The 27,790-nt window shown below is 35.8% G+C and overlaps 1 protein-coding gene across 11 annotated transcripts in view; it reads left to right on the top strand.

The window, feature by feature from the left end:
• Positions 1-27,790, top strand: part of LOC138711960 (F-box/WD repeat-containing protein 2-like) — a 61,182-nt gene that overhangs the window by 25,521 nt on the left and 7,871 nt on the right. For 8 of the 11 annotated variants that reach the window (XM_069843270.1, XM_069843280.1, XM_069843279.1 and 5 more), the window contains 2 exons: positions 588-1,082; positions 7,825-8,088. In XM_069843270.1, coding sequence (XP_069699371.1) covers positions 588-1,082; positions 7,825-7,987 — 658 coding nt within the window. In that variant the 3' untranslated portion in view covers positions 7,988-8,088. Of the gene's footprint in view, positions 1-587; positions 1,083-7,824; positions 8,089-18,361; positions 18,711-27,790 lie in introns of those variants that run through there. The other 3 variants (XM_069843271.1, XM_069843273.1, XM_069843272.1) reach the window with 2 other exon arrangements.

The following is a 27,790-nucleotide window of genomic DNA, read 5'->3' as shown; positions in this document are numbered from 1 at the left end:
TTAATTTAGGATGCTCCTTGTTATTATTATTATTATTATTATTATTATTATTATTATTATTATTATTATTATTATTATTAATCATTGTTTTTTATTAGTTGTGTTTATTATTAATTGTCATTATTGAGTGTAATTAGTTACCACTGCCACCGGTTATATACCCATTTGCAGTGAGAATAAATACATACATACACATACAACTCGGATTGGCAGGCAAGTGCCTTAGCCGACTGAGCTACGCTGGTGTGAAGTTTATTTTCTTTCTCTCACTTTATAAAGCTGTCTTAATACAATCTTACATTAATTAATATAAGTTTTATTTGGTACCGGTCTGTGATCTATGAGTAATATAAAAATACCGATAGCCGATGTATTTTACTGGTAACAAAAAAAACTTAAATTAGATTACGCCTATGATGCGTAAAAGTATTTTATGTGAAACTGGTATTATATCCAAACCTAAATTATTCGATATTATATTTCTTCTATTCAACTAAATAATCAGCTACGGTATGGCAATTTTTATTAGCACTTAAAGAGAGGCCACCATTACAATAAACTATTATGAATCAATATTACTGTTGCAGAACGGCAAAATTATGGTGCTTGAGTTCAGGACAGTTGCTGACGACATTACCTGCCAGTGGATGGGTTGCTCAGGTAGTGGTGACGCCTGCAAGCCCTGACTCTGTGTATACACACAGACATGCTCTGCTCATTGCGGATCAGACCAGTGTTAGACTTTGTTCATGGCCAACGCAGCAAGGATCAACATATGGAGACATAATTTCCATGCATACTTCTGATCTCGACATTCCTGTGGACAAGAAAATTTCAATGAGGAAGTTTCTTGTGCAGGGGAGAAGTATTCTTTTTGTCCGAGACGGTGCTGTAATAGTGCAGGATCTGTGGACTCTTACAGAGATCGCGCACTTGAATGTTGATTGCAGAGATCTAGTGCTATTAGCGAGTGGAACAAGATTTGTATTGTTAACACTGTGGGAGAGTTGTCAGAAGAACTCCAAGCTTGCAGTTATTAATGCTTCAAATGGACAGCTCATCGGGACTTATCCCATGCCATTGTGAGTAATTTTAATTTGCTCACGAACTCACTCACATACTCAGTTCATTCAGTCATTTATTCATTTGTCTGTCTGGCTGGCTACCTGTCCATTCATCCATCCATCACCTCTGCCTGCCTGCCTGCCTCCCCACCCACCTGTCCATCTATTCATCCACTCATTCTGTCATCATTGTCCATTCTGTCAATCCATCTATTCATCCATCCAACCATTTATTCATCTACTCAATCATCCGTTAGAGCACTTATCATAATACATGCTCTTCATCTACTTATCTACCCATTCATCTTCCACACTCCATATACAGTATCAATTTATTCGTACATCAAGTTATTCATCCAACTATTCTTCCGTATTTCCGTCTATCCTTTTGTTTGATGGTGTCTTTTCCAATGATTACGTAATAGATACCGGTACTGTACAATATGGCATATATAACACACAAAATACTGTTCTTGACTTGTTCCCACATAATGCCAATTCTGCTGATAGGAACATAGGAGCGGTATTTTGTACTACAGAATCGTAGCAGAATACTTGATTGACATTGAGATTTGGAGCATTTAAAGGATTCATGTTGCTTATTAATATGCTTCGTACAATATTAATGAATAGTGAATGCAATTTCCAAACTTCTGTATCTTAATTATGTTAAAATAAATGATTGTCATTTTTAGCATTAAAAGATATTACATATAAATTGAGACACTGTCTTCCCTGTACTTGAATTCATACAGCAAACATTTTCGAAAATAAATTAAAGAAACATAATACATTTTACATGTACTCTGTACCCTTTTCACTTATTATAATAAGATATTGGAATAAATTAAGGTAGACTATTATGTTCCATTTCTCTGAATTTATAATTAAGCATTTTCAAGGAGGTCTAAATTCTCCCTTCCTCTTTTTCAAATTATGGTAGGGCCTACCAGTATTCACTTTCAAGTGTTAGGATATAATATTTACTAATTGATAGGAAACTGCAGTTGTAATGCATGAGAAGTACAGTTGCGCAATTTTTTCTTCCAGTGGTGAAAAAAAAAAAAAATAATGATTAGTTTGAAGTGTATGGTGGTAGTAGTAAATGCTGTTATTTCAAATTAGACATTGGGATTAAATTAAATTAGGAAGTCAGTCTGCTATTTTTGTGTGATTAGAAATGGTTTATTGTTGTGTGTAATTTTGAATTAGATGAAGAATTATTGTAGATGAAATTATTGGAGATCCATCAGTGTGGTTTTAGGCGTAATAGATCAGACTTTTTGTATTTGACAGATAATGGAGAAAAAATGGGAGTATAAGGGTACAGTACATCAGTTATTCGTAGATTTCAAAAAGGCATATGACTCGATTAAGAGGGAAGTATTATATGATATTCTTATTGAATTTGGTATTCCCAAGAAACTAGTTCGATTAATTAAAATGTGTCTCAGTGAAACATACAGCAGAGTCCATATGGGTCAGTTTCTATCTGATGCTTTTCCAATTCACTGCGGGCTAAAGCAGGGAGATGCACTATCACCTTTACCTTTTAATTTCGCTTTAGAATATGCCATTAGGAAAGTTCAGGATAACAGGCAGGGTTTGGAATTGAACGGGTTACATCAGCTTCTTGTCTATGCAGATGACGTGAATATGTTAGGAGAAAATTCACAAACGATTAGGGAAAACACGGAAATTTTACTTGAAGCAAGTAAAGTGATCGGTTTGGAAGTAAATCCCGAAAAGATAAAGTATATGATTACGTCTCGTGACCAGAATATTGTACGAAATGGAAATATAAAAATTGGAGATTTATCCTTCGAAGGGATGGAAAAATTCAAATATCTTGGAGCAACAGTAACAAATATAAATGACACTTGGAAGGAAATTAAACGCAGAATAAATATGGGAAATGCGTGTTATTATTCGGTTGAGAAGCTTTTATCATCTAGTCTGCTGTCAAAAAATCTTAAAGTTAGAATTTATAAAACAGTTATATTACCGGTTTTTCTCTATGGTTGTGAAACTTGGACTCTCACTCTGAGAGAGGAACATAGGTTAAGGGTGTTTGAGAATAAGGTGCGTAGGAAAATATTTGGGGCTAAGAGGGATGAAGTTACAGGAGAATGGAGAAAGTTACACAGCGCAGAACTGCACGCATTGTATTCTTTACCTGACATAATTAGGAACATTAAATCCAGACGTTTGCGATGGGCAGGGCATGTAGCACGTATGGGCGAATCCAGAAATGCATATAGAGTGTTAGTTGGGAGACCAGAGGGAAAAAGACCTTTGGGGAGGCCGAGACGTAGATGGGAGGATAATATTAAAATGGATTTGAGGGAGGTGGGATATGATGATAGAGACTGGATTAATCTTGCACAGAATAGGGACCAATGGCGGGCTTATGTGAGGGCGGCAATGAACCTTCTGGTTCCTTAAAAGCCATTTGTAAGTAAGTAAGTAAGTAATTTTGAAATTAAAAGCACAGTAAAGAATATGACTTGTCATTTCATTATTTTCTACAAGAAGTGCTGATTAGTCATTTCTCACCAAGGGGACAAGTCAAGGACTCTTTGAATGCCAAGCACATTATCACGTGTCTAGGCCTACTACAGACATTTCGAAGAAGCTGATTTTAACATTAGCATTACAATAAAGTCTTCTTCCTAACGTGGTACCATCCTTGTTTGAGGATTTCCCAAAATATAAATTTCTTCAAACATAAGTAGAAGAGGGGTCACAAAAGAATGGTACCGTAACAGAAGTGCGAAATGACATCCATTCTGCTAAGAAAACAAACCTGATGTTGTTTCAGTAAGCTACAACAGCTCTTAATGAAGCAAATGTATTAATTGTTGTTGTTGTTTTCTAATGCCAGGCATTTGACAACAAAGTCATTTGACCTCTTGCACTCTAATATTTTTCAAAGATATTATCATGACTAGCCACTGAAGCACAGATTTTGAGAATGTGTTAATTGTAAAAGTCTATGAAGCACATAAAAAATCTATAGCCAGACAATGCTCAATCTATACTAATAATAAATCTGTAAGCGAAATTTTTCTGGTAATTTTCGATTTTCCAAAAATGTGTATAATTAATCATCCTGAAACCGAAAATCGCTTTTTTGAAATTTTTGTTTGTATGTCTGTCTGTCTGGATGTTTGTTACCTTTTCACGCGATAATGGCTGAACGGATTTCGATGAAAATTGGAACATACATTAAGTTCGTTGTAACTTAGATTTTAGGCTGTATGGCATTCAAAATACTTTATTTAAAAGGGGAGTTATAAGGGGGCCTGATTTAAATAAACCGAAATATCTCGCTTATTATTGGTTTTTGTGAAAAATGTTACATAACAAAAGTTTTATTCCAGGCAAAATTTTGATAGGACTGATATTTAAGTCTGTCTGTCTGTCTAGATGTTTGTTACCTTTTCACGCGATAATGGCTGAACGGATTTCGATGAAAATTGGAATATAAATGAAGTTCGTTGTACCTTAGATTTTAGGCTATATGGCATTCAAAATACTTTATTTAAAAGGGGGGTTATAAGGGGGTCTGAATTAAATAAACCGAAATATCTCGCTTATTATTGATTTTTGTGAAAAATGTTACATAACAAAATTTTCTTTAAAAATGATTTTCGATAAGTGTTATCCCGGGAAAAATTTTGATAGGACTGATATTTTAGGATATACAAGAGTTTTTAAATAACAATACAACACATTTCCACTGCCGCCTCAGATTATAGTGTCGTTGTTCCATAACTTCTATGTGCAAAATATTAAATTTTGTAGTAGGAAAAAAAAACAAATTTATTCATTCTATGGCAGTAGTGCATAGGAGATCGCGAATTCTTACATTTTCGAAAGAAAGAAATATAATTAAGTTATATATAGGAGATTGTATACCCAAATGCCGGATTGGAAAGATACATGCCATTATTCATCACCGCCTCAATTACCAATACCAAAAACATTAATCAAAGTCTATAATCAGTTACATGAACACAAGCCATTTACAACACACAATAGAAACAGGAACTCAACAAGAGTAAAAACGGCCTGCTGATATACCCACACATTCTAAACACGCGACATGACCACAGATGTTAAGGCGTGAATAAAATAAACTTAACAAAAAAAAAGATGCACAGTAAGGTTGACATAAAAATGCTCTTCGTACACAATCAACTCTATTAATTTGGATTGATTTATTAAAGGATGCATTTAAGACTAATTTAGAAACATGTTAAAGGAATTGTCATTGCAGCAAATGAGTGGTCTCTGGACCAAAATGATAGCATTTTAATTATTTAAATACAATTTAAATTAAGTAACATATTAAACGATTTATTCTTCTATCAAACACGAATGTTCCCTGGACCCAATGTTCTATTTTAATTATGTAATTACTTTATATTTATTTCTAATAAGTGCAGCGGAGCGCACGGGTACGGCTAGTTAAAAATAAAATAATTCCCAAAACCGTCAAATTACAACATAAAAATGACTAGGACAATAAAATTAGAAAACAAAATCATATTAACAGAAAGCTAAGACAGACAATATGTAGGTAATTTAAACAGTAAGCTCTCCAGTTTACAGAAACAGAACCAGTAGGAAAAACACTGAATTGAAAACAACCACTTGCTAAAGTAAAAGCACCAGCTGAAGAAGGTAGTTTGAAAGAAAACTTATTTATGGAATAAATCAAGGCTTTGGGAAAAGTGAAATGTAAATTCCTTTAAAACCTACAAAAAATCTGTATAGGCTACTGTTATTTAACATGTCATCAGAAAATCTCAGATATTACCGGTACTATAATATGCAACCTGTGGCGTCGTGGTCTAAGGCATCTTTACAATTCATTTTTATATTTCAATATGCCTAGTGAATTATTAAATAAGTATATAATAAATTTTCAATCTTAAGACATATCAACTTGCAAATGTTTATTTGCTATTTAATAAGATATATGAACGTTTTCGCCGTTTGGGCATCATCAGATATAACAAAAACATATAATCTGAACCTATAATAATAAATTATGCAAATAACAAGAATAAAGAACAATGTAAGTATGCAATGCATGAGATTCATGAGCTTTATGTAAAATGTGAAATAATACAAGATAATTGTTGATATAATCTTTAGATTTGAAATTGAATTGGACGGATATTTTATACATATAGCTCATGTTACAAATAAAATATACAATTATGATTAAAATTTGTCAATAATGTTAAAATTTATAATGATGATTGATAAAATAGATATTTCAAGAATAGTCATTAGTTGAGAATTGTCGTAGGGTATACGATAATTTGCACAGCTGATGTTCGTGTATTATGTATGTATTTCATCTGAAAATTGAGATGGAGAAATAATAATAAGTGCAAAAATATGCAAGTTATTGTATAGAGACACAGATAATTATTATAAGACTACTTACTGAAAAACGTTCGCTAATGAACTAAATGTTATTTTATGTCGGAGATTACTGTTTCAATTATTATCTGACTTGATGACATCTTATTGATTATAAATGACTGTTACGTGTAATCAGATTTGTTGAGATATTATTGAATGAATGCTCGTTTTTCGTGTAATCAGATTTGTTGAGATATTATTGAATGAATGCATACTTCAACAATTATCTTGTATTATTTCACATTTTACATAAAGCTCATGAATCTCATGCATTGCATACATACATTGTTCTTTATTCTTGTTATTTGCATAATTTATTATTATAGGTTCACATTATATGTTTTTGTTATATCTGATGATGCCCAAACGGCGAAAACGTTCATATATCTTATTAAATAGCAAATAAACATTTGCAAGTTGATATGTCTTAAGATTGAAAATTTATTATATACTTATTTAATAATTTACTAAGGCATCTTGCCTAGGACTCGCGTTACGGAATGCACGCTGGTTCGAGTCCTCATGGGGGAAGAAATTTTCTCATGAAATTTCGGCCAGTGTATGGGACCGGTGCCCACCCAGCATCGTGATGCACTTGGGGAGCTACGATAGGTAGTGAAATCCGGTTGCGAATACCAGCTATAACGGCTGGGGGGGATCATCGTGCTAACCACACGATACCTCCATTCTGGTTGGATGATCGTCCACCTCTGCTTCGGCATGTGGGTGTGAGGCCAGCAGCCGGCTGGTCGGTCTAGGCCCTTCATGGGCTGTAGCGCCACGGATTATTATTATTATTATTATATGCAACCTAGCGGCAAAAATTGTAATGACACTCTGAACCGTGTATATGCCAGCTTGTACCTATTATATAAGCAGTGATTTCTTCAGATGTTGCCATTGTCATACTCACAAATTCACAGTAATATTCATAATTAAATCACATGACTTTATCTTAATGCAACATCAAGAAACTGAGTAGACTATTATTTATAGACTGGCTTAATCTGGAGTAGTTATTCAGATTCTCTGAAATGGTGATTGAGGATACCAGTATCAAAACGATAGTAAAATGAAAAAAGAAAAAGTGCGGTAATTGAGATAGTAAGAGGGAACGCTCCACAAGGTTCCTTGTTCACCACAATCTCACAGAATCTGCGGAAATATAATCCAAACCTCTTTGGTGATAGTCAATATTCACTGTTGAATCCTCCTATGGTTCAGTATATCAGAAAGTACACAGCACTGAAAGAAAAATTATTTTTATTTTCAAAACTTTAGTGTGGTTGTTGAGGCTGATTATTATCATTGTGGTCAGTTGCAGGGAGTATGTTGTGACGGGGAACACAGAGTGGCTGAATGATGTACTACAGCACAAACCACTCCAACTGGTAGCAGCTGGGTGGATGATGGGTGTACTCCATATGAATGAACTCACCGATGTTTTGTTCCTTGTTACTTGGCGCCATGAACAAAAGTAGCTCAATCAGGTACTGCATTTCATTGTCTTAATTTGCATACTTCATAAGTCCACGTTTGTTCGACTGTAACCAACTTCGCCAGAATAAATAAATAAATATTATTATTATTATTATTATTATTATTATTAGTTATTATTATTATTATTATCACCATCATCATCATTGTTTCAAAAAGTCCAAAGAACTCAATCAGACAAGTAACGAGAGAACTTCGAATGAAACGGTCAACAGTACGCAAAATTCTTCACCGACGATTATATTTTCATCCCTACAAGGTACAGGTTTTGCAGGAAATCAAGCCCAATGACCGACCAAAGTGAGAATCCTTTACAATCTATATGTCGGATCGTATTGTTGATGACAAAAACTTTTTATCGTGCATAATGTTTTCAAATGAGGCCACCTTTCTTCTTTCAGGAAAAGTCAATCGCGACAATGTGCGAATTTGGGGCTTCGAAAATCCCCATGTAATCACAGTAAATATTCTTCATGCCATATAGCGTGAAATTAAGTACAGACTGGACATTCTTCGTGCCCATGTTCAAGTGCACTGAATTGAAAACTTTGTGAGTTTTATAATCATTTCCATGCATAGTATTATTTGTATACAGTTTTTTTCCTTTAACTATATGTGTTTAAAATGTTTGAGGTTCATGGTGGATACTCTGTATATTTGATGTCATAATAAACAGACATCCTCCTTCTAATTTCACTACAACACCAGACAAATGGAGTGATGGATAATATAGAAGCAATAAGGCAAAATAATGCAAAAGGTATGAAGGAAAATACTGGGGCAAAAGGGACCAGAAACTATAAGGCTGTAGGAATCTGTGGCGCTACAACCTATGAAGGGTCAAGGCCGACCAGCCAACTACTGGCCTCACACCCATTGCCTCAGCAGAGATAAAGCTGTAACAATTAAAGAAATTGAGGCAGAAAGGGAGAAGACAAGCTGAAATAGAAGATATTGGAATGATTGAGGGAGAAAAAATAGATGGAACTGAAGATGAAGTCATAGAGAAACTGAGAAAGGAACTGCACGAGGAACAAATAATGAATATACTGGAAAAACTGAGGCAGAAGCAAAATAAGTAACCAAGAATGAAGATGAGATAGAAGCGACAGAAATAACGTACTGAGAGTGAAGACATCAAAGAGAGTGAACTCCAGAAATAATAGGCAAAATAAATCACCAGGCACCAGTAACGTTTATGTGCAAAGTTTTAATGTCAGCAGGGTTTAGATAAAGGAAACCAAATAATGGGCGTGAATTTTTATATAGCTACCTAGGTCAAGGCTGGGCACCGGGCGCGAACCCAGACTCTAAACAGGGAAGCTCAATATTCATCTGTCATGGCATCAATGCTGTGTGGTGTTCGGCAGGGAAAAAAGGGGTTGAAAAGAAGTCATATAGCTTCCCGTGAGAGAGTAGAATTCGCTCTTGGTGTCAAACTCTGACCTAGGCGGTATATAGAAGTAATAGGGCAATAATATTGATGTAGTATTCATGACAACTTATTCATCTCTTTAGTGAAGAACATATTATTGAATTACGAAATGAAACAATGCCGTCATATGTGTAACATTACAACATTGGTATCTTGGCAGAAAGAAATTATAACAAAGGTTCAAAATGCTTCCTTTCCACATCAATGCATTTCTCTAGCCTTTTTTTATACACAGAGATGCATGCATACCTTGTGACATAAGACATAACTCTAGGGTAATTAGTGAGCAGGCATTAATAATTTTTCGTTTCAGTTGCATATTTCACTGGGTGTTTTTCTGCATAAGCATAATTTTTTATGACACACTAGAGAAAAAAGTCCGGAGAAATAAGATAGTGCAATTGGGTGGGGTACGATATTAAATTAGTCCTTGCTGCCCAATCCACTGCTGAGGAAAATGTTCGTCCAACCAATTGCGTGCAACAGTGATGAAATGTGATTACGTACATAAATCAGTCATTATCTTCATACTACGCAGGTTAACCAATCACAATGTATTACTCATACAACCGATTTTTAGCATTAAATTTCCCTAGATGTATGTTTGCCTGGTTTCATTTACTACAGTAATGACAACTAAGCATGTGTGATGAATAGAAGCGTGTGACGAGTTACAATCTGTGACAAAATATACCACGTGACTAGTCACAATATGTGATGCATTATCCATGGCGAGTCATACCAGTGACGACCTCGATTGAACAAATGGCCCTGAACCCTCTGTTAGGCTACCGGTATATAAGACAAAATAATCTCTATGTATGTACCGGTACCTATTACAAATCTATATCTGTGTATTTGTGTAGTTTTTATTATTATTATTGTTGTATTATTATTATATAATTAATTATTTTGTATATCATTACTTATATATATCTGGAAAGTGGTGACCCAGATGCTGAAGTAAAGAAATCTGTTTTGGTTTTTGGCCTTGAAAATGCAGTTTTCTTCCTGTAATAAATTATCATCTAGTACTGGTACTGTATATTTACCTACTGTTTGAGCTACATTGTTACAGAGATTTAAAATTAATTTTAATATCTTCTTCTAACTCACAATTGACATCAAATTCAAAAGAAAATTTCTAAGCAGTCAATTTCATCAAGATAAAGTATAGCTATACAACACTTTAGTTCCTGTTCCTTAGACCTCAATGCTTTTCTTGTGGACTTTAAATATTCCAGGTTCATTTGAGCTTTTAATAAGTATATACATTTTAAATAAAAATTTTCATAAGTGTCAAAAATATTAGAAGAAATTACAATGATTCAATGAAGGAAAAATAACCTAAATGCTACAAGAGTTCACGTCCTTATAGGAGGTTCTGTGGGCTTATCTTAATATGTATGTGATTTCTTAGCCTGTTACCTGTCTTATTCCATATTGTCCTATTTAAGAGACTTAAAAGGGAACATTCCATATCTTTATAAGTACCGAAATCTCCATGGAAAATATGTATACAAATACTGCTAAGAAACACTTATTTACAAAATATTAGCTGCCAGTATGAATTGTTAAGATAAAACAAAATTAGTTTTAAGTACGGCATAAAATGTTTCATTCAAGCTGCAGTTGAGGAGTCTTTTTAGTTTTCCTAGCAATAAAATGGAAGAGAAGACGAGTGACTCCATGACTGCTTATTGTGTGGGACATGGAGCATCCCTAAGCACTTCAGTCCAAAGAGGTTACTTGTGCACCTGTGATGGAATGAGTTGCGTGCCCATTGTGCTGCCTGGCTAATCTGGCCCCACCGTGCACACTACATATTTCTTTCCAGACTTCAGACCTATATACCATTCCTCTGGTGGTGGTCTGCCATACTTCACAGATCTATATGAGTCATCATATTTCTGTCAGGTGAAAGGAAAAATCTATGGTTCTTCGGTACCTCTTACACTACCCTACCAGTCTTTGAAGAAACCGCGAGGATCACCTACCATGACAGGTGACTGATTCGGTGTCACACAAGCACAATAGCTGCCCTATTTTTCGAAACCGAGATCATGAAAGGGGAGTGTTGGTGGAATGACGAGGAGAAAACGGAATAACTCCGAGAAAAATCCTCATAACCTTGGCTTTGTCCACCACAAATATGCTGAGATATGAACTGAAATCTGCGGTCGTTGTAAGACAGCTCTCTGCCAAGGTGGCTTCAGTGACTGTTTATGCAATAATGTGACGAGACAGTAATATCAGAAGGAGAATGTATTACCTGAGTTTTAAGGACATATAACAAACAATAAGATGAAACTTAATGAAATGTTTACGAGGTACATGGTACGAAATTGGTTGTACAAAGAGAGTTAATAATTTAATTACCGTACTCATCCAATCATAAGAGCAGTATGAAATCCTGTTTTTATTTTTGCTTGCTACAATCCATATGAAGAGCACAGGAAAAGAACGTGCTTTGTCCACTTTTTTTCAAAAATGAGTTATGCATGCTATGAGATGCAGGATTCCATGTAGTTTAAAGTTATTAATCGACCAATGTAATAATGTTATTAGTCGAAGTGCTACAAGAGATTTTAGATTTGGCGTACAGGGAAAGAACGTGCTATGTCCTCTCACTACAGGGAAATAATGTGCTCTGTCCACTGTTTCTGTGATTTAATTTTTAGTTTCCTTACGGATTGGCATGCATGTTATAGCAGGAAGAAGGGAATTGGAGTAAAAATAATATTCCATTGTTTTTCATTATTGTTATAATGAGAAAATTCGTTCTTGCTGCATAAACTTTATGTACAAGTATAAATCTTTTTAGTTTGAGAAATTCACTTAAATTTTAATATTATTATTAAATAATATTATATTATTGAATGTTGAGTACTTCATCTGAGGATGGAACTCAGAGACCTTCGACTTCTAACAGTGTTAAGAAAAAGAAAGTACGAGGGAGAATGACTGCAGTCATGAAGAAATTAAGGGTTCAATCACATGAAGTACGAGAAGACTGCAACTGTTAGTTAAAGTGTTTCGAGGAAGTAAGTGCTGAAGAAAGAAAGTATTATAAGGCAGTTTAATGATTTAGAAGACTGGAATCAACAATCATTACATATGACTGGGCTCATTACAATAATTCCAGTTTATCGAAAGCGATCAGTCATTAAAGCAATGGAAGGACCAATAAATTGTATCTCCCAGAAGAACTATCAGTGAAAAAGATGTATGAAATGTTCAAGAAAAAATACCAAAATTTAATAATTTCATATGAAACATACAGAATAATGTTCAACACCAAATTCAATATAGCATTTGGATATCCAAGGGGTGATACATGCATGTAATAAGTATACAGCTGAGATGGAAGTGCTGAATGCAAGACTGACTGAAAATAATTTAGATGGCAACATGAAGAAACAAGTTTTGGAATAAATTAATAAGATCACCAGTAACAACAAGGTCCATAAACTCAAAGTTGAAATATTTTATACCAGAAAGAGGAATGCTCGTTTAAGAAGTCGGAAGTTTGAAGAAACAGAAGATAAATTTTCATGGACTACGAAAAAATGTATGCTTACCGTACATTAGTATCAATGATGTCTATTAGTATTACAGAAGGCAATTATCTGTTTACTCTTTCAATATTCATCAAATTTCAGATGAAACTTCAGTGTTTTGTAGTTATACTGAAGATAATGGTAGAAAAGGACCCAATGAAGTCGTATCCTTTTTAAATCACTTTGTGACAGGAATAATGGACAACAAAGCGGATATCTTGAAAATTTTTGTGATTCATGTTCAGGCCAGAGCAAGAATTATATTGTTCTGAAGTATCTTAATTATCTTGTGAACGAATTGAAACTTATGAACAGAATGAAACATTCGTTTATGGAATGTAATAAAATATAGGACTAACTAATACAAAAGCAGTAGCAGAACTTTCAATGGGTTGGGTGCGGATCATGGTACAAGCTCGAAGTAAACTTACGCGTTTTGATGTTGTGGTGTTCAATCAAGATATGATGGGAAGTTGGGAGTCATTTCTGCAGAAGAAATATTTAAGGAAATATTCATTTCTTACAAGGCCCATCAGAGGGGTAATCATCACAAAAGAACACCCTCACCTCATTCAACATCGTGACATGTGTAATGGAACTAGGATTTCATCGGTGGTGAGAGCTACACTGCGATTTCGAGAGCAGCAATCTGAAGAACACCCATGTCCTGCTTACGGAGGCAAAACACAAATTATTTTGAATAATTTATTTTATATCTGCTAATAATTTAAATATCGGTAACATTATTTCTAACAAAGAAACTTCTCTGGTAATATCGAAGAAAAAGTATTAGGACCTCCAGATTTTGAAGGAATTTCGTGGACACGAAGATAGAGTGTTTTACACAAACCTTCCACACTAGACTGGGCTGTGCATTTTGGGACAAAAGTGATTTTTATTGTTATTAGGTCCTGTGCAGTTTGGAACAAAAGTGATCATTGTTATTATTATTATATTATTATTATTATTATTATTATTATTATTATTATTATTAGGCTCTGTGCATTTTGAGTCAAAAGTGAGCATTATTATTATTATTATTATTATTATTATTATTATTATTATTATTATTATTATTATTATTAAACTTTGTGCATTTTGGGACACAGTGATTTTTATTATTATTAGTTCATGTGTATTTTGAGCCAAAAGTGATCTTTATTATTATTATACCTTGTGTGTTTTGGGACAGAATTGATCTTGTTTTATTCTTATGAGGCCCTGCGCATTTTGTGACAAAAGTGATCTTTATTATTATTATTATTATTATTATTATTATTATTATTATTATTATTATTATTATTATTATTATTATTATGCCCCACTCCACTTCATTACAGAAAAAGTTAAAAAAGGAAAGAAAAAATGTTTAACGTTATGTTATCATTTAAAGGTTTATCAATCCCGTGATTTTGAAATTCTGAATTCAAAATTTCTATACACACAATACGCACAAACACACATACAAACACATTTCCGGAAGAAAACAACTTTACTTGTAATATTTAATCTAAAATTAATTCCTCCGTACATAAGAAGCACGTTTTTTCCCTGTAACTTATGACATTACTTTACGTAAATGTCAATAAAACTACAATTTTCAAAAATAAGGATGCAAACTTCAATTCAAATTCATTCAGATAACCTGTTCTTTCATACTGACTTAAGTGTTCATTAATATCTCCGTTAGTATCCATGGAATTTGGTTTCAAACTTTGAAATTGCTCCCCTGAAAAATTTGATAAAGTGGACAAAGCACGTTCTTTTCCTGTGCTCTTCATATTTCATAGGTACATTTAGCACTCACTATCAATAAGAGAAAAAAGGCTTTGAAGTGTATACTGTTGCATTGAAGATGGCTCACAAATGAAAAAACTGTATGTCTTCTATTGTACCAGTACTAGTTTTTAATCTGTTAAGAGATTTTAGTGTGTTGATATTTGTTTTTAAGTAATATCACTTAAATTATCATGTATGGGCTACAGACTACCTGTAGGTTATGGACCAAAATTTTGAAATATCCAAACGAAGCTAATTGAGCTTAAAATTAAGAGATTGATAACGTATGCCCAACTTATTCGTGTTATAATATACCGGTAACAGTGCAGTTGGGTTAAAGATAAAATTAAGCAGGGAAACAAGCACACCAACAAAATAATAAGTACAGTAAGTGTAATGTAAAAATGAGTACTGTACTGGTACTCATTGGAGTGAACAGTCAATGCCAAACACTGATTCATGTAGTTAATTATTATTTGTGTTAATATAAGCACCTTATGATTTAATGTAATGTAATGTTACTCTGGAATCATTATTAAATTAGTAATAAAATATGTGGCTTGTATATTTGCTATATAAAGGCGTAAGATAAGGATTTCCTGTAAATGGCCCGAAAAATATTTAATTAATTATTATAATTGTGTGAGAAGCCCTTAAAGTTTTAAACCCAAAGACATCCCACGGGGCTTAAGCCTGGTGGCTTGGCTCTTATTTGATAAATTCATGACAAAAGTGGGAAGAAACGCTTGAAGAACTGGAACAAAAGTACATTTTACACCACACACAATGAATAAACGAGATATTGTTACATTCTTTATATTCACAACTGTTACTAATTTTCTCCAGATAGAACTGTGCAGGTGTTACAAAATGCTATGTCCACACCTGTGGAGTAACGATCAGCGCGTCTGGCTGCGAAACCAGGTGGCCCGGGTTCGATTCCTGGCCGGGAAAAGTTACCTGGTTGAGGTTTTTTCCGTGGTTTTCCCTCAACCCGATATGAGCAAATGCTGGGTAACTTTCGGTGCTGGACCCCGGACTCATTTCACCGGCATTATCACCTTCATCTCATTCAGACACTAAATAACCTGAGATGTTGATACAGCATCGTAAAATAACCCAATAAATAAATAAAATAATACAAAATGCTGTGGTCATAGGAATGTATAATTAATTGAAAACCAGAAATACCTAAACATGTCTCGAAATCGAGATAACGAAAACTGCAAGTGTGAAACTGATTACACTTTTAGGATGCTGTTTCTTTGAAATAGTTCAAATCCAAGTACAGTACTTGTTTTCAGTCACTTGTCTATGCACTGTTTTCCATTGTTGGAAAAAGTCTTTGTCCAAGGGCTGGATTTTTCCTGTTGTACTACTGTCCGACCAAGTGGTTATGTCGCATCTCAGTTTCCCCCACCCATTTCTGCTGACCCCTCTGTTAAAGGCTAGTGACTGAGCTGTTAGGCTTTTCCCTGAAAATATTTGCAGTACGCAATTAGAACTCTACATAATATTATACAACTGTTTAAAATAATTTAAAGAAAAGGGTCCCGTTAAGTAAGTAATTATCACGTGATTTTCTCCTTTTCAACAACCCTGCAACATAACTGCTAGGTCCGGCAGTAGATGGCATTGTCAAAATTTAAATTGTCTATTGTCTTGCACATCAGAATGGATTCCATGACAGTCATATCATTGTATGTTGACCAGGAATCCGGAACTAAAACACAATGAAGGTCCGGGGGGGGGGGGACTCATAAAATCATACTTTGCCCATCTTTTCCGACCTTGATGCCCCAACTACCAAATTGTTATCTTTAAACATAATTCGGATCTTTGTAGGTTCTTCCAACACTACGAATAGTTTATTAAAGAGAGAACCATCCATACATTAAGATTAGGACTCATGTTTATATGACTTTTTTGCTCAAAATGTCTTCGGAAATAAGCTCCGTAAGTGGCGGTAAATCCTCGTGAATTACCCTGTATATCATCATATAAAAGTAATACCGATATTACAGTGGGAGCCAGGGATTTTGGCAGATGGATTTTGTTAATCTGAACTGCAGAGCGAGTTACTCACTGCTGCAAGGTCGGCTGATATCTCTGTCACAAGCAATGGGTGGGACATAAGAGTAAACATATCCAAGTGGACTCGATGGACAGTCACCTCCAGAAACTATGCACATATACTAGCTAACTATAGAACTGCGGTAGTCTATAATGTTTGCATGCATATGAAAAGGAACCAGTTCCCGACACACAGTTTTCGAGATAATTTCAGTTGCCGTTGCATAATCTTTTCCTCATTACTATAAAGTATAAAGACAGCCTATATAATAAAAAAAAAACTATTCTATAATTAACAGACTGACTGACTGAGTGACTGACTGAGTGACTGACTGACTGACTGACTCATCACCTTAAATCCCTTTAAACCCTATATGTCAAAAGATAAAACGGAGTTTTACGAAATATGAACATTAAGGGATGGAAAATGGGAGGTAGTAATGATCAAAATAATTATACTGATTTATTTTATGAACCAGCAGACATGCAGCATTTAAATTTGAAACAAGGTCTCCTTTATAAATTTGGGTTAGACTACTTGTCTCTCAGAATTGTTTCTAAAACGTATAAAGAATGTAAAAAAAAAAAAAAATCAACTACATGTACCCACTTCAAATAACTTTTGAGAGTTTTTTTATCCAGTAATGGGACAGAGAGCAGAGAGAAAGTATTTGACGGTTTTAAAAATTCACTAAAGTATTTTGAACTAGCCGGCATAGAGACAAGTGTAGGAATTACTGGTACCACGGTAAAAAAATCATCCATCAAGCTCGACAATGCTATCAGATTCAGACTAAACAACACAAGAATCGAATCGACGACTTTTCTCGTGCTCTATTGCTCATTGTCTAAGCATTACCATTCCTTGTAAACACATGCTACATATGAATTAATTCATTAAATTAAGTTCTTATATTCAACTGTTTCCATTAAACCTTTGGAACATGAGGCTTCTTGCATGGTTTATCGTATTACATATTTTATTTCAGCATGCCTCTTATTTCGATTATTTATCGCTCTTCATATCGAACCCTGTCGCTTCTGCAACTCATTCTCGTACTTCATGAATGTTTGTTATTAATGAAGACAGTTTGACACAATTCATATCTATTTTTTGCCTGTCGCTTCATGAAGTAATAAACATTTGCAATAATTTCTTGGTTCTGGTTATGCAATGCTTTTTTCTTCTTAATTTAGAAAATGTTGGAGGCGAACGAAAGTCATTTACGGCACTCTTATGAATCGGACTGTACTGTGGTGTGTTTATTAATAATGACGATACAAGAGGCGAGCGTGAAAATATAAACGACGACAGACAGCGTTATCACAATTCATTCATATAGTTCACACAAAACATTGGCTCGCCTACAGGAAATGTCATCGAGGTCATCTGCCAAAATCGCTGCCTCCGACTGTACAAAATGTTTTCCTGACTTAACACAAAAAATACCTAGACCTACTGTTTCCATTTTTATTGAGCCAAAACTCAACTTCTTTCCTTTTCCTTTCAGGACTTATGTGGTCTTCCATTTCTTTGGGAACTAGAAACATAGCTAGAAGTTGAAGAAGAGCTTAATAATGACTCTTATTCTTGTAAAGTGCTTGGAAAATCTGTTTCGGATTTAAGAGATGTCTGTACCAGTATATGATTCTGATTCGTCCAAGATATCAAGAGATGTCGAAGTTTCGATAGAACTTCTAACTGTCTTATTATCATTTTCTAATACATATACAATAATGTTCTCACATTTGATTCTCTTGAGAAGATGTTTCAGCTGTAAAAGTAAAATTTTTGTCACGAAATATTTCAGTGCAAGAGGATTTTCAACTTACTGTGTAAAAATTGGAAACTTATCATCAATAAATAACAGTTAACTGAATAATGTCTGCTGTGTGCTGGGAATATTTGGGTCACCTATTCTTGACAGTAGAAATTCAATATTGAATTATGTAGGACAGCAATTCCTAAGGGGTCCGCGAGTGATTTCAGAGGGGTTTGTGGAACCAAAATATGTTTTCAAATGTTACTTTCATTCATTCATTCATAGTGTTCTGCCCAAGGGCAGGTCTTTCAGTGCAAACCCAGCATTCCCCAATCTTTCCTATTTTCCGTCTTCCTCTTAGTCTCCAATTTTATTCATGTATCTTAATGTTCTTTATCATCTGATAGATTAAGCTTAATTTTATCATGTTCTTTGAGTTTTTTAGATTGTTAGTTTTTTTTCCATCTCAGACAACCGAGACACCAACTTTAACAGGAATGAGATCACCTGACGGACTTCTCTTGGCTCGCATGTCTTACTTACCTACCTGCCATTTCTAGCTTTTTGAATTATCTAAGTATCGGTTTTCAGGGTCCAACTTTAATAGCATTTACCGTTCAGGGTAAGATTGAAGCAGCAGTATAGAAATTCAACTTGTAGTCTCACTGAGTTGATAATCCAGAATTCAATTCATTTCCTGCTCTCAGTAGCTTTCTCGTAACAAATGATCATGAACATTCCTCTATTATCACTGAAAATATAATACCTTGATTCATTGAAATTAAAATTATGGGAATACTTTCCTTTCTTCTAATTAAAAAAAATAATTACATGAAAAAGTCCTTCTTTGCAAAAAATAGTTTGCAAGTTAAATAAGAAAAAGCAGATGTTAGAATTATCTTCTGATTCGAATCTAAAAATCGTGTTTTCTACAACGATCTTTGTTACATGCTTCCAATATTTCCCAATATTTCCAGAATTTCAATACAACTCTTAATGCACTTTGCATCAATATATTAGAGTGAGTATATAATTTTTTTGTCATAGTCTTCTTGATGATAGAAGTAAACTTAATGTTGAGCCAGACTTGCAACTTAAAGTAGGTACTGGTATCAACAATTGAGCCAGACTTTGCAAAACTGACACCTGCAAAGCAACATCAACAATCCCATTGACTACGTTGTGGCAAGTCTAAAAACTAGTTTCATTTTTTTCACAACAAAGACATTACATAACGTAAAATAAGTTTTCAGATTATATTAAAGAATTGAAACTAAAATTTAATATCGTCAACATTGTCCCCCTAAAAAGGTCACGCGCCATCTTAAGGAAACCATCTATACCAAATGATTACTTAATTAACACAATGGCAGACATCAGAGTGGCGAAGATTGCAAGAGATGGAAAACCTTACTCAAGATGACCTACAGACAAACCACCAAAAAGATGGAGAGAGAGAGCTGGGCATCATCACCATCATCATAGTCACAATAGATGTTGTAAAAAAAAGCCTATTTTAAGAAGAATTTACTTATCGTACAAATGTAACCATTGTATGAAATTGTTGTGTGTCTAAGAGCAAATGCCATTGGGATCAGGCGTATAAAATAAAAATAAAAGGAAGTTTAATTCACTACATTATGCAACATTTTAATGAATCGAATATGTTCAACAGTCTAAATTATATAGAAGATTTTGGGAGTTCGCCAAAATTAAGTATGAACTTCAAGGAGTCCATGGCACTCGAAACTTTGGAAACTCCTGATGTAGGTAATTGAAGAAGGGAAGTTTATGTTTATACAGGTCAAGCAAAAGAGGATATTGTAAGAGAGCAGTATTGTGGCAAGTAATTGCGTCACTCATCAGCAGACAGAATGCTACTTAAACGCAGATTTCAAGCGATATTCCAAAGATATTTGTCTTGCCTTGCAGTTCATTTTGGCAGTTATCTGTTTATATTTAACCTTCATTTTACACAGCTGCTTGTGTACAAAATTTCAAGGAAGGTTTCGATCAGTGGCGTGCGCAACCTATTGCATTAGGGTAGGCTCTTCATGTTTGCATGCTACATAGGTATACAACTTACAATATCTCGAACATATTGATAATTTGATATAATTTTAGTGAGTTCTGACATCAAACCAGAGCAGCAGCCAGAAGGAGGGTAAGAAAACAGAAACTTCCGGAAACTAATGATAAAATAAATTGGTAATTAAATAAATCATACCTTATTTACTTAAAGGTGAACTCCATTCTGCGTTCCTTTTTAGAAAACTCCTCAAAGACATCGCTGTGGAATGTAGGGGATTTTCAGATTTCTTTCAGCTTTTTCTTCTCAATGGACATCAAGGCTAAACTGCTTAATCTTTCTTGCCCTTGAGTTGATCTTTGAAGTGATTTAATCCGCTTAAGGGCAGAAAATGACCTCTCAGCAGATGCAGATGTGCTTGGTATGGTCAAAACCAGTAGGGTCAATTTGTACAATTCGACAAATTCTGTGTGGAGTTGTTTTGATTTTAAATGTGTCACCAGTTCATGAGGGTATTTTCCATGAAACTCTTCCATTGAATATAGGACTGTCAATTCATTTTTTAGACGAACTATATCAAACACTGCACTGTGCTTTACATTCAGCGCATCCAGGGCGGAATTAGGAAAATTTAATTTATAAGACTGAAATTTGTTTGGATCAAGCAATGAAATAAATTCCAACTGAGGGAGATTTCCAAACTTATCTGTAATATGGTTTGTCACATTGTCTATTTTTTCAAAAAATATTCTCCTGTATTTTATGACATCATTTTCCAGGCATTTTCTTTTTCGCGGCACTTCTTCACATTCGACTTCATTACAAACATCACTCCATAATGCATCAAATCTGTATCTCTCATGTAGAACAATACGTTTTGTTTCATTAACCTTTTCTACACAATACAGAATATCCAAATGCTTCGTTTGAAGAATGTTGTACAGAATGTCAATGTATGCATAGATCTTTGATAACACATTTAGAAGAAATTTGATCTCAAACTCTGAAAGGAAAGACAAATATCCACGCGCAAGAGCAACAGTTTCACTTTCCCAGTCTGATGAGTTGTTGAGTATATTTTTAAAAAAGTCCACCAGCAATTTACGGTTCTCCTTTACAATATTGACTATTCTGGAAGAGAAATTTCATCTTGTGGGTGCATTTCTTGGAATTATTCTGTTGGAATATTCAGTAAGAGCATGCGCGCGTTTTGTAGACTTGGAGAAGAAGCTACTTAGTCCATTCAATGTCTGAAAAAAAGATCCGGCACTCCTTAATACTCATAGCTGACTGAGATAAGACTAGATTTAGGACATGACTGAAACAATGAACAAATAGAGCTCTAGGATAAATGTCTTGAACTGTGGTTTTAAGTCCATTTATTTCTCCAGCCATCTCTGCCGCACCGTCATATGTTTGACCAACTAATTTGTCTCTAATATCATAAGATCCCACTATGTCCATTACATGATTAAATAAACCATTACAGGATCTATCTGCACTCACATCAACGAAGGAAATAAACGTTTTTTGAACCTGTGCTGTCTGGTCATGGACATACCTGAGAGTGGTGGATAGTTGTGATTTGTTGCTTACATCGGATGTTTCATCTAAAATAACTGCAACATGCTGGGCCATGGAAATGTCATTCTTAATAGATTCCATCAACACGCCACTGATAGCAGCTATCAGGTCATTTTGAATTCTGTTGATGTGCCCTTAAATGTTGTAGACGACTCTACATGTTCTCGAAGAGTAGTGTCGTAGCTGCTCAACAAATGTAAACATTCTATATAGTTGCCTTTGTTAAGTGAATCTTCACTTTCGCCATGCCCTCTGAACGGCAGTACTTGCATGGCTAAGAAGCACGTTGTGTCGATTAGGCTTTTCATTATTTCTCTGTTCTTCTTCACCATTTCATTGTGACGCGCCACATCCGATTTCAATTGTTGATCAAGTTGGGTGTCAATACGAACACTTCCAAAACAAGAAAGCTGAACAACCGAACGCAAATGACATTGCAATCGTTCGTGTTTGACAATGGCATTGCTGAGATTATTTAAATTATTATAACCCTCTTTGTTCCACACACTTTGTTCGTTACAAATTAACGGTTAGCACGTCTAGCCGCGAAACCAGGTGGCCCGGGTTCGATTCCCGGTCGGGGCAAGTTACCTGGTTGAGGTTTTTTCCGGGGTTTTCCCTCAACCCAATATGAGCAAATGCTGGGGAACTTTCGGTGTTGGACCCCGGACTCATTTCACCAGCATTATCACCTTCATCTCATTCAGACGCTAAATAACCTAAGCTGTTGATAAAGCGTCGTAAAATAACCTACTAAAAAAATCGTTACAAATTAATAAGCATGGCCAGCAAAATAATGACTGCATCCTGTTAGCTAATTAGTTTTCACATATTGGTTCACATTGAAATAACGTAAATATTCTCTACTCTTTTCTTTATGTAAAAACTTAAAGTTCGGAAGTGCCGGCACTGGTCTTCCCCCCACAGTTACAATTTCAACTTTTTCGTTCAATGATCTACAACCGAAAGTCCTTTTAAAAATCTGTTCAATTATACAGTGATCTTCTGCCATATTACAACAATATCGCACTAGTTTTACCTCACTTTGTTTAAATAAACTCTATAACACACTCACTTTACCAATAGAAGTTCAAATAAACACTATAATACAGTAATTTCATCACCAAAAGCGCTTTCATTAGCGCCTACCAGCCTAACGTACTACGGCAATGGGCAAGACACATAAATCAGGGCGCATGCGCCAGCTGTTCTAATGTACTGATTATGAAGGGAAACACTACGCTCACTGCAGGGCCAGGGAGGCTCAGCAAGCCGAACTGCCCAACTCTCCAGTGACGAAAGATGACGCGAGAGCGAGCACACAGCGGACAATAATTGAAATGCGACGTACAGTACTAACCAAAAGGAAATGAAAATAGGATGCCAAGCCAAAATTTGCTGAAATTAGTTAAGGACTCTGCAGACTTTCTTAAATTAACGGTATTACTTTTAAATACAAATTTAATAAATTTCTTCCTGTCTGTCTGGGTAGGTGCAGCAGACCTAGCCTACCCAGAATGCACGCCACTGGTTTCGATATAATGATCTTGGAATGTACCTTTGTTACGAAAAGTTTAACAGGAAAAAAAGAAATAAAAAAACTGGACTTAACAGTAAAACAAATAAATAAAATAAAATCCAGTTAAGCATAATCATTCGCAATAACAGATACAATATCACCACAGCAGTTGCCCTGATGTTAAGGGGACAAGAAGTATTATCAGAGTCAAGTCTCCATTGCTAGCGAAGTAAAATGAATGCCAGAATTTAGTCATTCGAAAGAGTAATAATAATTAATAATAATAATAATAATTATTTATTTATTTAATCTGGCAGAGCTAAGGCCAGTAGGCCTTCTCTTCCGCCCAGCCAGACTCTAATTCTAATTAAATACATTTGCTTACATAGTTATTACATTAATATCTAGATCATAAAACAACATGAAAGTAAATAATGAAAATTGGATAACTAATGTTAGTGTGACAGTAATAAACACTGGTAAGAAATAGTTATAATAATAATAATGATAATAATAATAATAATAATAATAATAATAATAATGAGATAATTTAGATATTTATCTGTGATATATATAAACTTTAAACATTGAGAAACCTGAAACAGCTATTATTGTTGACAATAATTGTTAGAAAAATATCTTGTTAGCCTATTCTTAAATTGATTTGATGTCTGACAGTCCCTGACATTACTCGGTAGGGAATTCCAAAGTCGAGGAACAGCCACAGTGAAAGAAGATGAATATGAGGATGTTCGGTGGGAGGGAATGGAGAAGCAAGTGGTTCGTGACCCATTGTGTTTAAGGCTCATCCTAAAATTTCCTTTAACTCCTTAAATGTGCGATGCAGGCCAGTCTTAAGCAGTACAGTTGTCATGGGCTAGGTTACATTAGGTGTCCCACTTGTTCTGCTTTAGCATTCCTTTTTTAGTGTGTGTGTGTGTGTGTGTGTGTGTGTGTGTGTGTGTGTGTGTGTGTGTGTGTGTGTGTGTGTGTGTGTGTGTGTGTGTGTGTGTGTGTGTGTGTGTGTGTGTGTGTGTGTGTGTGTGTGTGTGTGTGTGTGTGTGTGTGTGTGTGTGTGTGTGTGTGTGTGTGTGTGTGTGTGTGTGTGTGTGTGTGTGTGTGTGTGTGTGTGTGTGTGTGTGTGTGTGTGTGTGTGTGTGTGTGTGTGTGTGTGTGTGTGTGTGTGTGTGTGTGTGTGTGTGTGTGTGTGTGTGTGTGTGTGTGTGTGTGTGTGTGTGTGTGTGTGTGTGTGTGTGTGTGTGTGTGTGTGTGTGTGTGTGTGTGTGTGTGTGTGTGTGTGTGTGTGTGTGTGTGTGTGTGTGTGTGTGTGTGTGTGTGTGTGTGTGTGTGTGTGTGTGTGTGTGTGTGTGTGTGTGTGTGTGTGTGTGTGTGTGTGTGTGTGTGTGTGTGTGTGTGTGTGTGTGTGTGTGTGTGTGTGTGTGTGTGTGTGTGTGTGTGTGTGTGTGTGTGTGTGTGTGTGTGTGTGTGTGTGTGTGTGTGTGTGTGTGTGTGTGTGTGTGTGTGTGTGTGTGTGTGTGTGTGTGTGTGTGTGTGTGTGTGTGTGTGTGTGTGTGTGTGTGTGTGTGTGTGTGTGTGTGTGTGTGTGTGTGTGTGTGTGTGTGTGTGTGTGTGTGTGTGTGTGTGTGTGTGTGTGTGTGTGTGTGTGTGTGTGTGTGTGTGTGTGTGTGTGTGTGTGTGTGTGTGTGTGTGTGTGTGTGTGTGTGTGTGTGTGTGTGTGTGTGTGTGTGTGTGTGTGTGTGTGTGTGTGTGTGTGTGTGTGTGTGTGTGTGTGTGTGTGTGTGTGTGTGTGTGTGTGTGTGTGTGTGTGTGTGTGTGTGTGTGTGTGTGTGTGTGTGTGTGTGTGTGTGTGTGTGTGTGTGTGTGTGTGTGTGTGTGTGTGTGTGTGTGTGTGTGTGTGTGTGTGTGTGTGTGTGTGTGTGTGTGTGTGTGTGTGTGTGTGTGTGTGTGTGTGTGTGTGTGTGTGTGTGTGTGTGTGTGTGTGTGTGTGTGTGTGTGTGTGTGTGTGTGTGTGTGTGTGTGTGTGTGTGTGTGTGTGTGTGTGTGTGTGTGTGTGTGTGTGTGTGTGTGTGTGTGTGTGTGTGTGTGTGTGTGTGTGTGTGTGTGTGTGTGTGTGTGTGTGTGTGTGTGTGTGTGTGTGTGTGTGTGTGTGTGTGTGTGTGTGTGTGTGTGTGTGTGTGTGTGTGTGTGTGTGTGTGTGTGTGTGTGTGTGTGTGTGTGTGTGTGTGTGTGTGTGTGTGTGTGTGTGTGTGTGTGTGTGTGTGTGTGTGTGTGTGTGTGTGTGTGTGTGTGTGTGTGTGTGTGTGTGTGTGTGTGTGTGTGTGTGTGTGTGTGTGTGTGTGTGTGTGTGTGTGTGTGTGTGTGTGTGTGTGTGTGTGTGTGTGTGTGTGTGTGTGTGTGTGTGTGTGTGTGTGTGTGTGTGTGTGTGTGTGTGTGTGTGTGTGTGTGTGTGTGTGTGTGTGTGTGTGTGTGTGTGTGTGTGTGTGTGTGTGTGTGTGTGTGTGTGTGTGTGTGTGTGTGTGTGTGTGTGTGTGTGTGTGTGTGTGTGTGTGTGTGTGTGTGTGTGTGTGTGTGTGTGTGTGTGTGTGTGTGTGTGTGTGTGTGTGTGTGTGTGTGTGTGTGTGTGTGTGTGTGTGTGTGTGTGTGTGTGTGTGTGTGTGTGTGTGTGTGTGTGTGTGTGTGTGTGTGTGTGTGTGTGTGTGTGTGTGTGTGTGTGTGTGTGTGTGTGTGTGTGTGTGTGTGTGTGTGTGTGTGTGTGTGTGTGTGTGTGTGTGTGTGTGTGTGTGTGTGTGTGTGTGTGTGTGTGTGTGTGTGTGTGTGTGTGTGTGTGTGTGTGTGTGTGTGTGTGTGTGTGTGTGTGTGTGTGTGTGTGTGTGTGTGTGTGTGTGTGTGTGTGTGTGTGTGTGTGTGTGTGTGTGTGTGTGTGTGTGTGTGTGTGTGTGTGTGTGTGTGTGTGTGTGTGTGTGTGTGTGTGTGTGTGTGTGTGTGTGTGTGTGTGTGTGTGTTTTTTTTTTATTATTTTTAAATTTATTTCATCATACAACATGTTCCATTACACAGCGTAATACTACATGCCTTGGTTTTCTTATTAGGTTTTTATAAATATTTTTCTTATTTATATACTATGCAGTAATAATAGTTAATGTTCGGGATGTTTGGCCAGTTTTATAGTTCATATTCATAGATAATAGCTATTGTTTTTGTCAAAAAAACAAATAAATAAATAAATAAAGAGAAAATAAAAAAAGAAAAATAAACATATCCATTATCTTATCATTTGAAAATGTATCACTATAGGCAACAATAGCCCATACTTAAAAAAAAAAATACAAAGATACTGCTACAGATAGACAATGCATACTTAATTCACCATTAAGCTCTAATTCATGTCATCACCTCCTCTTTCACTCACTTCTACCCTCATTCATCTCCACCCATAGAATACACCGATACACAACACATAAGATAGAAGCCTCATGACCACTGCAATGAAGCATCTCTCTTCAAAATGTTCGTACAGATTGTTTAAAATGTGATAGTTTTTAACATACCGATATCTTGACACTTAACATTGTAACACTTATACCCTTATAAATTCTCTAACTCAATAGCATTAATAAATTTTCGATATTCATTCATGAACTTTCCTATTAGTTGCATTTTATTTGCAGGCCATGTTCCTCCCTTTTGAATTATGTTTCTTTTTAGTTTCTTTCTGTCCTCGTCGAGTTTGTTACAGTCATATAGGATGTGGTTAACTGTTTGCTCCCCTCCTCTACAGGAACAGGTTGAGTCTTCAGTGATGTGGAATCGTTGGTAGTATGCTCTTAGTCGTCCATGTCCTGTTAACATTGTAGTGAGGTTTGGTGTCAGTGTTATCCTTAGTTTAAGTCTTTTTGCGACTGTAGGAAAGTATTGTCTGGTTTCTTCTCCTTTCGTGGTGTTTCTCCATTCATTTTCCCATTTTGCTATACTTTCCTCTCGCAATATTTTCTGGATGGTACTTTTTGGGACCTTTTTGTAGCAC

This window comes from Periplaneta americana, chromosome 13 (genome assembly GCF_040183065.1).
Source record: "Periplaneta americana isolate PAMFEO1 chromosome 13, P.americana_PAMFEO1_priV1, whole genome shotgun sequence".
NCBI lineage: Eukaryota > Metazoa > Arthropoda > Insecta > Blattodea > Blattidae > Periplaneta > Periplaneta americana.
This window is presented reverse-complemented; position numbering and strand designations above follow the sequence as displayed.